General features: G+C 37.6%; 1 protein-coding gene across 1 annotated transcript; it reads left to right on the top strand.

Moving 5' to 3' along the window:
- The first annotated feature begins 202 nt into the window (after positions 1–202).
- CDG1 (Protein kinase superfamily protein) lies at positions 203–9,156 on the top strand. The gene is made up of 5 exons (XM_077394297.1): positions 203–691; positions 1,686–1,891; positions 2,211–2,400; positions 7,178–7,569; positions 8,391–9,156. Exons 1-5 carry the CDS (start codon positions 571–573, stop codon positions 8,904–8,906), a joined length of 1,425 nt encoding a protein of 474 aa, XP_077250412.1. The 5' UTR covers positions 203–570; the 3' UTR covers positions 8,907–9,156.
- The last annotated feature ends 2,564 nt before the right edge of the window (positions 9,157–11,720 follow it).

Below are 11,720 nucleotides of genomic sequence, written 5' to 3'. Positions count from 1 at the left end.
CTCGGAGTGTTTCGGTTTCGGTGGCCGAAATTTAAACCCTTGACTAGGAGTCTAGGACATAGGTGATCCGATCATAAGTGGATCCGTTGACAACCTTTATTTCATATATAACAGGACTGAGTATGGATATACACTGGAATACCTGTGTATGTGCACATTTATAAGGATATAATTGTGTAGGTCTTGAAATTTGAATGGAGTGAATGTGAAAAGTGTGAAAGCGTGTATTTAGTTCATATGTAATGAGTTTTTATATAATCACGAACTCACGAAGCATGAAATAGTCGTCTGTGTGCTTAGCTGATCATCCCAACTAGGAAAAAATAAATCAGGGCTTCTCCTCTCTTCCTTTTTTCCATTTCCATTCGATTCATCTATCTCGATCTCTTGTTGTTTTCTTCATTCATTTTCTTCAAGCAGATCCAAGAGCAACAAAACCCATTAAAAAAAAAAGAAAAAAAACGCGTCTAACACGTTTTCTTATCGAAAAATCAGTAGAGAATGAGAGATTGAATGGTATTCTTTTTCTAGGGTTTTGTTGGGATTTCAATTGATTGAAGTAAAAAAGTAATGGGTTGTTTTTCGTGTTTGGATTCAAAGGAAGATGTAGAGTTGAATCATGTAAATAAAAGATTTGATAGAAAGGAAAGCAAACCAACTATTGAATCTCATATTTCCAGACTTTCATCAGGTATGAGTTTTTCATTGCTTAAGATCGGGTCTAGGGTTTTTAGTTTCATTTTAATATTTTTGGGATTTGGGTTTCTTATTCTATTTTTCTTTGTTTTATTTTTGTGGCTTAATGCTTGAATTGTATTCAATTTCATTTGAAATAGTTAAAATATTCCATTTCTATTGGATATCTTTTTTTAAAAAATAAAAATAAATTTCACATCTTTTTTCTGTTTCTGTGTTTGGTCTGATTGATTATTTGATCTGATAATGTAAACAGGAGTGTAGAAAGTTCCAGTGATTAGTATTAAAATTGATCTAAAAGGGAAAACTATTCAGAGACTAGAGCTTAATTGAGTAATGGGTTTTTTGGGAAACAAATGGATAGCACTCAATTTTAAGTTATTTGACAATGGGAAATTCCATCTCAGTGTGAATTCAATTGGGTTTTCCCCTTTCCTTTTCAAAATCAAGTAGAATTCCTACTTTTAGTTTAGAATTTTGCTGTTTTAATATGGTCTGATGTGATTTGGTTATTCAGAGACTAGTGCTTAATTGAGTAATGGGTTTTTTGGGAAACAAATGGATAGCACTCAAGTTTAAGTTATTTGTAAATGGGATATTCCATCTCAATGTGAATTCAATTGGGTTTTCCCCTTTCCTTTTCAAAATCAAGTAGAATTCCTACTTTTAGTTTTGAATTTTGCTGTTTTAATATGGTCTGATGTGATTTGGTTATTCAGAGACTAGTGCTTAATTGAGTAATGGGTTTGTTGGGAAACAAATTGACAGCACTCAATTTTAAGTTATTTGTAAATGGGCGTTTCGATCTCAATGTTAATTCAATTGGGTTTTCCTCCTTCCTTTCAAAATCAAGTAATTCTGAATTTTAATTTCTGGTCATTTGATTTCCTACTTTTAATTTAGAATTTTGGCATGCCAATACGGCTTGATGTGATTTTGTTGTTCTGGTATTCACCGATCTTTGGTTTGGTTTGTTGATGGAATTATAGGAGCTGATAGGCTCAAAACAAGAGGTGTTGTAGGATTAAAGAAAGAGTCAGTGGTTTCAAAGGATGTGCCTGATGTTCAAATTAGGGCACATACGTTCACCTTTCGGGAGCTCGCAGCGGCAACGAAAAACTTCAGACCAGAGTGTCTTTTAGGGGAAGGAGGATTCGGGCATGTTTATAAAGGGCATCTAGAGAGCACGGGTCAGGTAAAATCTTTGTTAATTTGCGAATTTTCGGTTCAATCATTTCTCATTGCTAAAAAAAAACGATCTATTTTATGGGAAGTAATCTAAGTTTATGGTGTCTTCTTCGTAATCTAGGAGAGAGGCGCAAATATAAAATAGATACAAAATGTAACATAAAACACTTAAAAAAAAGAATGTCGTGTTCGCATTTCTCAAGAACTATGTTATGACTTTTTATGTGATCTTATATGGATTGATGGAAAGGTGAATTTGGATATTTTGAGATGATAAATCAGCACTGGTGTATTCGGGTAACACAAATTTGTGTTTGTATTAGCAGGTAGTTGCTGTTAAACAATTGGATAGAAATGGGCTACAAGGAAATAGGGAATTTCTGGTGGAGGTTCTCATGCTCAGCCTTTTGCATCACCCTAATCTTGTCAATTTGATTGGTTACTGTGCGGATGGGGACCAGCGTCTTCTTGTTTATGAGTTTATGCCATTGGGATCACTGGAAGATCATCTACATGGTGAGAATGGAAATGCTGCCACTCTGTATTTCATTACATTGGCTTTCTTTGGTTTCTCGTGTCAGGAATTAATCCATTTCTTATATTTGGATTCTTTGGAAGCTCTTTTGTTGTTGGTCGTAGATACATAGTTTGGTATTGTTTCCAGTAGCTTGGGATTTAAAGTTTTTAATTTTTTGGATTTTTTTAATTTGATTTTTCATGTATTTTGGGAGTTAGTCGACTTCACCAATTCAACACCACTGCCACAGTATATATTCGGAGAAGGAAATGGATGACTGTTCACGTGCCACTAATTTGCTTAAAGGATCTTTAGAAGTTTCTACTCCGCAAAATTTCAGTGTGCTTGTGTGCTTAGCATGCAACTTGGTCTACAAAATGAAAGCTTGTAACAACTTTTCCACTCACTTTCTACACATTATTTCATTCTAAATATTTCAGTTTTTTTTTTTAATTTCTGGAACCTTCAATTTCCATCTACCTGTTAGCACAACCGCACAAGTATGTTACTAGTTATGTATAGAGCTGTTCACCATAAATGTTGCTAGTGTATTCTTATATCTAAGACATGCGCTTTTACAAATTCAAATTTATTTAAGAAATATCTCAAACTAACATTTAACATCTGATTTATTACTTGAAAATGTATAATGAGTTACATTCTCAGGACTTTTGCTTAGACTTCTTTCTGTCGATAGAGTATGTGCTTGTATTTAATATTCGTGTGTGGCTTTTATCAAGCATATGATGGTTATTGACGGACATAATCTCTTTCCAGCTTTGATCTTCTGGCAGAGGGTCATGCTCCCTCTTACTTGGGTGAATGATTTTAGTGCATTTGAGCATTGAAAGTCCCAAAATGGTTGAGGTTCCTTCAATAGACTCTTTTTTTTGTAAAACAAGTGTTTTTTTCTTTCTCTTTTTTTTTTTTTTGTTGCATAGAGACATTGAAAAATAATCAAAGTGTATGGAAAGGTGTGCCCCAAATTCAGTTCAAATACACCTGATAATGTTGTTCTACGATATTGGTGACATTAAAGTTCCTTTCTCTCTTTGAGAACAAATTTTCTACTTTTCTTCTTTATTTTGGATAACTCCAGGCGGTAATGGTCACTGTGAATAGGTGATATCTTGTTTTTCTTTTCCTGTTTCCTCTTATATTTTGTGCACATTTATAGTGGATATTTTTTGGGCTCAATTAAACTATTGGGAGGTGTCAAAAAAAAATGTGTTAATAATACAATTGCACTATCTGGTCTTTTCACAATTGTACTATCTGGTCTTTGCAACAGATAAGCTGATTAACTGAATCAAGGAGGTGTTAAATAAATGCCTATGCTAATAAAATATAATTTTACTATCTGGTCTATGCGACAAATACGCTGATTGTGTAACTGAATCAAGGTTTGGTTTCAGTGCAAAATCTAATAATTTTGATCCGGGGAGCATGTTATGCTTTGAAACTTGTCTGTGCCTGTCTTGTTTTCCTTTCAGACAAACAAATGAAATCATCTCTACTCACTAATACAATGAGATGATCTCATTAGAGGAATACAAATGTATGCAAGATGGTATCCTGTTGGTGTACTTTCTTTCTTGATTCTTGTTGTCGGGTAGGCTTTGAATGATGGTGTAGTTTTAGTGGAACCTTACCCAATGGCTTGGAAGGTGCTGAATATTATTCGGCTGAACTTCTGATTTAAGTTGAAGTTGTCATCCCAAAAGTAAATTCATTTTATATTGTCATTATGTTATTTCCACATCCCCTCCTGCATTTTTAACACAATGGTGTTTGACAATTTGGTTCCTTCTTTCACTTCATTTGCCGTCTGTCCAGACCAAATCATTCTTTGATCCCGACCCATCCTATGTGGACATGTCTCTTGAATGGCATGCAGCCATGATTCTTATCAGCCTATTATATTCAGGGCCTTCATCCGGGTTCTTAAATAAAAGAATTGACCCATTACAGGAGTGATAAAAAATTCTTTCCCAAGTCATTTCATCATTACCAGGATCGTCAATGTTGTAATATATGAGTGCTTCTCTTGTCGCGTAGTGCTTACGTAAAATCAAAATGCTTCTCTAGCTGTTGGTTCAAATTCTACTTTTTGTTGGCTTTCAAAGTTTTCACGGGTGCCCAATTTCACAGTAATACCGTTGGTTTGGGAAATTTTACTGTTTTAACAGATATCATGTACCATGTTGTTTTTACCATTCAAAAGAAAAAGAGTGAGAACCATTCAAAAAAAAAAAAAAACAAAAACAAAACAAAGAAAGAAAGAAAAAAAGGTGAGAAATGCCACTGCAGGACTGGTGTCTAACTCTCACGGTACACTGCAGGACTGGTGTCTAACTCTCACGGTACATGGTGCGATTTCCATACTAGGGAATTCTATATATTCTCGTGCATTTCAGTGTCAAAGTCTGTTAGTCACTGATCTTTGGATGCATTTGATGCTTAGGTGCTATGATTCATAAACGTTATGCTTATTTCTTGTGATGGGACTTCTTTGTATTTATATACCAGTTGACTTGTGACCTCTTCCATTATTTTCCTTTGTGACAAGTAACTGTTGATGATGTATTTTAGGAAGCCTAGTAGACAAAGTAAAATCAAGTATTACATTTACAAGAATTCGAGATGAATTTTTATACACATCAAAGGTTTAGAAAGAAAATTTTAGCTTCAAAAATATGGCTTCACACATGTTTACTTAGGAAAAACCAGAGGGACAAGAGGTTCCATTCCCTCCAACGGTAATGAAGAGAATGGAAATTTTCCCCCATTTTCATTGGCATCGTATATGATGCCAACTTATAACAGAAATATGAACCAAGAGTAGATGGGTAGCTCTTGGTTAAAATTATCAACTACATTCTTCAAATCTGGAATCAAATAAAAGATAAATCACTGTAGAAAAATCACAACAACTAACATTTCAACAGATAATTAATCAAAATGATTAAAATCTGCAGCGGCTATAAATCTAATCTAGGTTAAGTACAATCATATATCAAACTCTACGAACATCACACCTATCGTAGAATATGTTGACATTCTGTGGGCAGATCTAATGCGTCTTGCTGTTTTGATTTTTCGTCTTCTTTGTAAACAACTAAGAAAACCACACTATCATCTATCAACTCATTCGTGTATTCATGCCTATACGTTTCCCCCCTTCAGTAGTTGAATTACCTTTGCAAGGAATCAAAGTGGACTTCTCACCGTTCATATAAAAAAGTATAAATTCTTTCTATCATCATTCGTGGCACTCTTATCAAATTATCGAGGCCTCCCAAGCAAAATGTGGCATGCATCCAATCGTACTATATCACATATACTAATTAGAATTATTCAACATGTACGGGAGATCAATCTCAATCTGTCGAATCTTCTCTCCTGCCATTGGTTGTCCAAAGTGTCGTTTGGGTCGAGAACAGGACAAGCAACTGTCCTCAGTCAGTTTGGTCGCCCCTCAACATCAGGTGGGATGTTCCTCTGTTGTCGTCAAGGAGCTCTTGGCGAGGAAACTGTAGGATAAGTTCCCTAAACAAATGGGAGGGGAGGATTGGCCCATTCAATAGTTTTCCGACCATCTTCAAGTTGAGCTTGTTCACCACTTCTTGAGAAAGTAGACTTCCACAACTTCCCGAGTCAATGATAAGTTTGGTTCCATGGCCTCCAATCGAAGACATGTTAGAGTATATGTTATGTTTCAACTTTCAACCAATGTCCTTTCTCCCTCTTAGGAGTATAGAAGAGTCTCTTACTCACCTAGCAAGGATGTGAAACTGATGAAAGATAGAGTTTAGAGGCCTGGAAATTACCTTGATTCAGACATTGTTGTTTCATATTAGAGGCCAAGGAGAAAGATGATTTAGTATTGTTTAGAAATGAAGAATATGTAAATCGAAAACGATACTCTTTTTGAATTTCTTCAACTAGCTTTACTTGGGCTTTGGCAACATTTCCAAAGGTATGAATGCATAAAGTATCTTGAAGTATCTTTCAATCAACCTACTTAAGTATCTTTCACTAGTATCTTTCACTCAATTGTTCTTAGGAATCTCCCAATCGATTTCTAACAAATAATTTATAAAACTCCTTGGTGTATTGAGAAACCTTTTTCGTACATTGAGTAAGCTCATGGAGTCACTCATATAAGATTTAACAATAGTTCAAGGGTAGAAACTCGTCTCCCATCAATCTTTCATCTCTTTCCAAGACACAATTGCAGGTTGGAACAATTGCGCTCTTTCAATCTTTCACCAATTGTCACAAAGCCATTGCACGACCTCTAAGCTCAAAGCAACCAATGAAGCCCTTTTGTGCATTGGTACCTCCTTGTATTCAAGTATATCCTCCACAATAGTCACCCAATCTAGATACTGTTCGGCTACTCATCCTCCAAAGAATCTGAGAATCTCAACCTTCCTTATTTTCATCGATTATTCTCCTGTAAAGCTTGATTAATGAGCTTTGATCGTTGTAGAGAAGGTTATCTATAAGGTGGAGCTTGATACCTAGAAATTACCTCATCTTCAGCTCCTTTCATGTCAGTCTCGACATGCCCGACACACTCAGAACTTGAGGCATCTCTTGGTTTCTTAGAATTTGAGTTCAATTTAGTGAATTCACACTCGAAATTGAGGGAGCAATTCACTAAATTTAAAATCTTGATTTAAAGTTGTTAATCCTCACATAATTTTGTTTGAAATTACACGAGATGTAAATACTGATATTTTTAGTGAATGGTGAATGATGTTTGTGTAGATCTGCCGCCTGATAAGGAACCACTAGACTGGAATACGAGGATGAAGATTGCAGCTGGTGCAGCCAAAGGGTTGGAATACCTGCACGATAAAGCAAATCCTCCTGTTATTTATCGGGACTTCAAATCCTCCAACATACTACTAGATGAAGGGTTTCAACCGAAGCTATCCGATTTTGGACTTGCAAAGCTTGGTCCAGTTGGAGATAAGTCACATGTCTCTACTAGGGTCATGGGAACGTATGGTTACTGTGCTCCTGAGTATGCTATGACGGGACAATTGACAGTTAAGTCCGATGTATACAGTTTTGGGGTGGTTTTCTTGGAGCTAATTACTGGACGGAAGGCCATTGATAGCAGCAAGGCACATGGAGAACAGAACCTTGTTTCATGGGTAAGCCCTCTTAATGTACTTGTAAATTTGTCAAAAATTATTTGCATTTTTGAATTTTGGAAAGATTAATAAATGTAGCCTAAGGAGGGATTGAATTCCGGGATGCACTATTTTTGAAAAGAAAAAACACTCTTCCAAACTATCAAAGCAGTCAGTTTTCCAAGAAATACCCCAACCCCCACCATGTGCCAAACTAGGAACTTAGTTAGATTATGATCGTAATGTTTTTTTTTTTTTTGAATGATGATTATGATCGTAATGTTCCTACAATCGAGGCAGATGAATTGATATTATTTTTAGTTTAAGGCCATTGTATTCTTCCTTCTTAAAGATTTTGTTGTTCATAAATCCAGTGGCTAAGATTTAGATATTTAATCTCCATTAGTTTTAGCTGACTAGTCTCCTTTATTTTTTCTAGAAAACTAGTCTCCTACAGTTTGGGAACTTTCCTTGGTTGTTTAGACATAACATGTTTTGAATTGGTGATAAGAAGTTTAGGAAGTTCCAAACCTATGCCGCAAGCTCCAATCAGATTAGAGTCCATGACTGTACCCCACGACAATACCATGATTGAACCCGCAATCATATTCTTCTGCTCATATAGCGAACCTTTTAATCTCCGATAAACTTTTGTAGATCCTGTTTTGAAAAATAGGAGTGGCAATCCGAGTTGCTTGGTGAATGAGATTCATCCAATTAAGAAGTGTTGGATTGAATTGGTTAAGATTGCCCACTATTCAGTATTTTATGTGATTTTTTCAACTCCTCGCAAAATGCAAACTCAAATGGCGTCTTTTTGTTTTATTTTTTTGTCTTTACAGGCACGTCCCATGATCAATGAGCGGCGGAAGTTCCCAAAACTAGCTGACCCACGTCTGCAAGGTCGGTACCCAATGCGGGGACTTTATCAGGCTCTTGCAGTGGCATTGATGTGTATCCAAGAAGAGGCTGCCACACGTCCTCTTATCAGGGATGTGGTGACTGCTCTGTCCTACTTGGCATCCCAACCGTATGACCCCAACACGGCACCCACTCAGAGCATCAGAAGTGGCGGTGAGAAGGATGAAAGAAGGGGCAGATGTGGTGGTGGTGGTGGTTCTGATAAACAAGATGAGACAGGTGGAAGAATTGGAAAGAACGATGACGGGAGAGGATCAGGATTCAAGTGGGACTTGGATGGGTCTGAGAAAGATGATTCCCCAAGGGAGACTGCTAAGATTTTTAACAGGGATTTGGATAGAGAGCGAGCAGTCGCAGAGGCAAGGATGTGGGGGGAGAATTGGCGGGACAAGAGGCGGGCGAATGGACAGGGAAGTTTCGATGGTGGAAACGGGTAGTGTCTTTTGTCTCCATCTCAGTTTTCCTGTTGCATCTCATGGTAAGGAGTCGGTTAACATATCCTCTCTTTTTTCCCTTTTACATGGAAGAAGAATCAGAGCTGAGAAGAGTGTACAATGTATGTGAAGAAAATTCTTATAATCCAACAGCATCTTGAGTCCTAGTTGTGAAGGTTTTCATAATTTTTGTGATAAAATACAGCTGGGTATTTTTTCCCCTTTTTATCCATTGCATTGGATGTTTGTGCCTTGGAGCTTTGGCCAAAAGCTCTCTCTCTCTCTCTCTCTCTCTCTCTCTCTCTCTCTCTCTCGCGCGCATCCACCCTCAAAACAATAGGTTTGCTTTACGAAAGTTAAAATATTTCTAAAATTCCATACTTTCTTTTACATACTAATACAGATAACGCGAACCAACCCTATTCAATTTTTACTTAGCCCAGCCTTCAATTTATGATAATATCTCTTTAAATTAACCATGATCATACCATTTGATCATGATCCAGCTAACCCAGAGGCGGTACTATACCACGTAGAGGTACTAACCCGGAAGCACGGTTGCTAGCTACACGAGATGGTCTATCTGTTTTTAAAAGAAAACTCGAACGCATTTTTAGGAAAGAGGGTCACAGGAAGAGAAAACTCATTTCCGACTCAACATCTCCTTCGAAATTTCGACAACTTCACCGATCCAGCTATGACAGGAAAGGAAGTGAACCAGAGTGGCAACATTTGGAATGCCCAGGACTTTACATTTGAGGCTGGAGACATAAACCTTCTGAAAGACCTCGGTTATAACGAAAAGCTGGCAAGGAAACCCACCCCTGAGGTTTCCCTCATCCCACTAAAAAACTGATGGGCCCAACTAAGGAAAGATTCTAGCAGCAGTACCGGTTCCCTCAGTCCGCTAAAAAAATGTTGGGCCCAACTAAGAAAAAACGATATGCACCTGTAAAATATTAGAAACGGAAAGGCGCTCTCCTAGGCGTCTCTGGGAGGAGGAAAAAAGAGTTGTTATTAGGGACCTGGAGAAAAGGTGGGACAACCCGATTGTTGAGCCCGTTGCTCCCGGGGAAATGCTAGGACTGTGAAATTCAGGTGTGACAATCCAAGATGGGGGAGTGAATTGGTCAATTAGAAATTTTAGGCCGAATTAAAGGAGATTAAAAAGTAATCCATTTAATTAAGCACTAATTAGTCTAACCCTTGTTCAAATATGTATATCAATGAAAGCTAGGATTTAAACTTTCTAATCATGCACATTTAGCTAACCCTTGTTCAAATGGATATTATAATACTTAGGGTTTAAACAATTTAGTCAAGTGCATTTACTAACCCTTGTTCAATTAAAAACACAAAAACAAGTTAGGTTAGAGATTACCAATCACCACACGTGCAAGAGAGAAGGAAAAGAGACATCCACAAGGAACACAAGATTTATAGTGGTTCGGTCACAACTTGACGTACTCCACTCTTCCAAGTTTACCTCATTGGGATCTCCACTAAAATGATGAAGCCGTAGACCCGACTCCTTTATCTCCAAAGGGAACAAACCCTTACTTTTTCATTCTCAATGGCCAAAGCGAAGCCCCTCGCACAAAGCTTTGATAAGGGAATCAAACCCTTGCATATGATTCACCTTTCTTCACGGGCCGAATCAGAAACCATTTTCTTCACCTTTCTTTACGGGCCAAAGAGGAGACCCTCACATGAAGAACAAATAAAAATAAAAAACTCTCAATGCCTCTTAATAGGCGGATTACAAAGTTGAAAGCTCACAATCACTCCTAAAGGTAGCAAAGATAAAAGCCCTATGAAGTGCCTCTTGAAAGAATGCTGAAATACAAGTTCAAAGAGGTTTTTGCTTTTGAATGAAAAGTTGAAGCTCAAAGAGAAATGGGATTTTGATCTTTCTCAAATATTCAAAAACTTCTAAAGATAGGTTTTAATGATGTATATATAGTGTATTTGAAAATATGACCGTTTGGGGTAAAACTGTAAATAAACGGCTTGAAAAAGTCAAGCAGAAAATGCCCCAACGGCTAGTTTTCTCGACCGCGACGGTCGACTGAGCTACAGCGGTCTCCCGCCTCTATCGGGCGCCCTATTCTATTTTCAAATTTCTTACCGTCGCAGTCGACCGGCCACATGGCGGTCGCCCGGCGAGGGCTTACTATTTGCTAAAAAAATTTAGCTCAAAAACCTATCTCGGTCGACCGACCCACAGCGGTGGCCCTCCCTAGACCAAATTGAATTGTTCTGTTTGAAACAGAAGCGCATCCGCAGTCGCCCGGCTTAACCCGGTCGACCAGCCCGATAAAATTCAAGATGGCCTGGATTTTCAAGTTCTATCCCGTGGTCGCCCGGCATAGCCCGGTCGACCGGCCCTGTATAAAATTCCATTTTAACTTTAAAGATCAGGAGCTTTTGGGCTATGGTCTTTGGGCTAAAGTTCAAGGTTTTCAAACACATTTTTGGGTGTGTTGATAGTTTTCAAATACATTTTTGGGTGTGTTGATAGTTTTCAAAGATGTAAAATGTTAAGTATAAAAACCATTTGAAAACCTTTTGAAAGTGCATTTAAACATAAAATCAAGAGGACTCCAAATACATTCTAAAATAAGAACCTTGAGTCTTCTTGGAATGTCTTGGCTCCTTTGCACTTTCTTGGACTTCTTCGGCTTGGGTGAACATCTTGACCTTGTCTTGGCTCTTGTGACATCCTCCAATCTTCACTGCATGTAGTGAGGTGCATGAGGTGTTACCAATGGTATGTTCAGCTCCAAGCTCCTTCTTGACACTTGCTTAGGAACTTGT

This window comes from Tasmannia lanceolata, unplaced genomic scaffold (assembly GCF_043159265.1).
Source record: "Tasmannia lanceolata isolate RefF3 unplaced genomic scaffold, GAP_Taslan_0.1 ptg000013l, whole genome shotgun sequence".
NCBI lineage: Eukaryota > Viridiplantae > Streptophyta > Magnoliopsida > Canellales > Winteraceae > Tasmannia > Tasmannia lanceolata.
The sequence above is the reverse complement of the archived record's forward strand: the minus strand, read 5'-3'. Positions and strand labels throughout refer to the sequence as shown.

Coding starts and splice junctions, on each gene's coding strand:
- CDG1 (XM_077394297.1), top strand. CDS start 571: ATGGGTTGTTTTTCGTGTTTGGATTCAAAGGAAGATGTAGAGTTGAAT. Junction 692..1,685: donor TATTTCCAGACTTTCATCAG/GTATGAGTTTTT, acceptor ATGGAATTATAG/GAGCTGATAGGCTCAAAACA. Junction 7,570..8,390: donor AACAGAACCTTGTTTCATGG/GTAAGCCCTCTT, acceptor TTGTCTTTACAG/GCACGTCCCATGATCAATGA.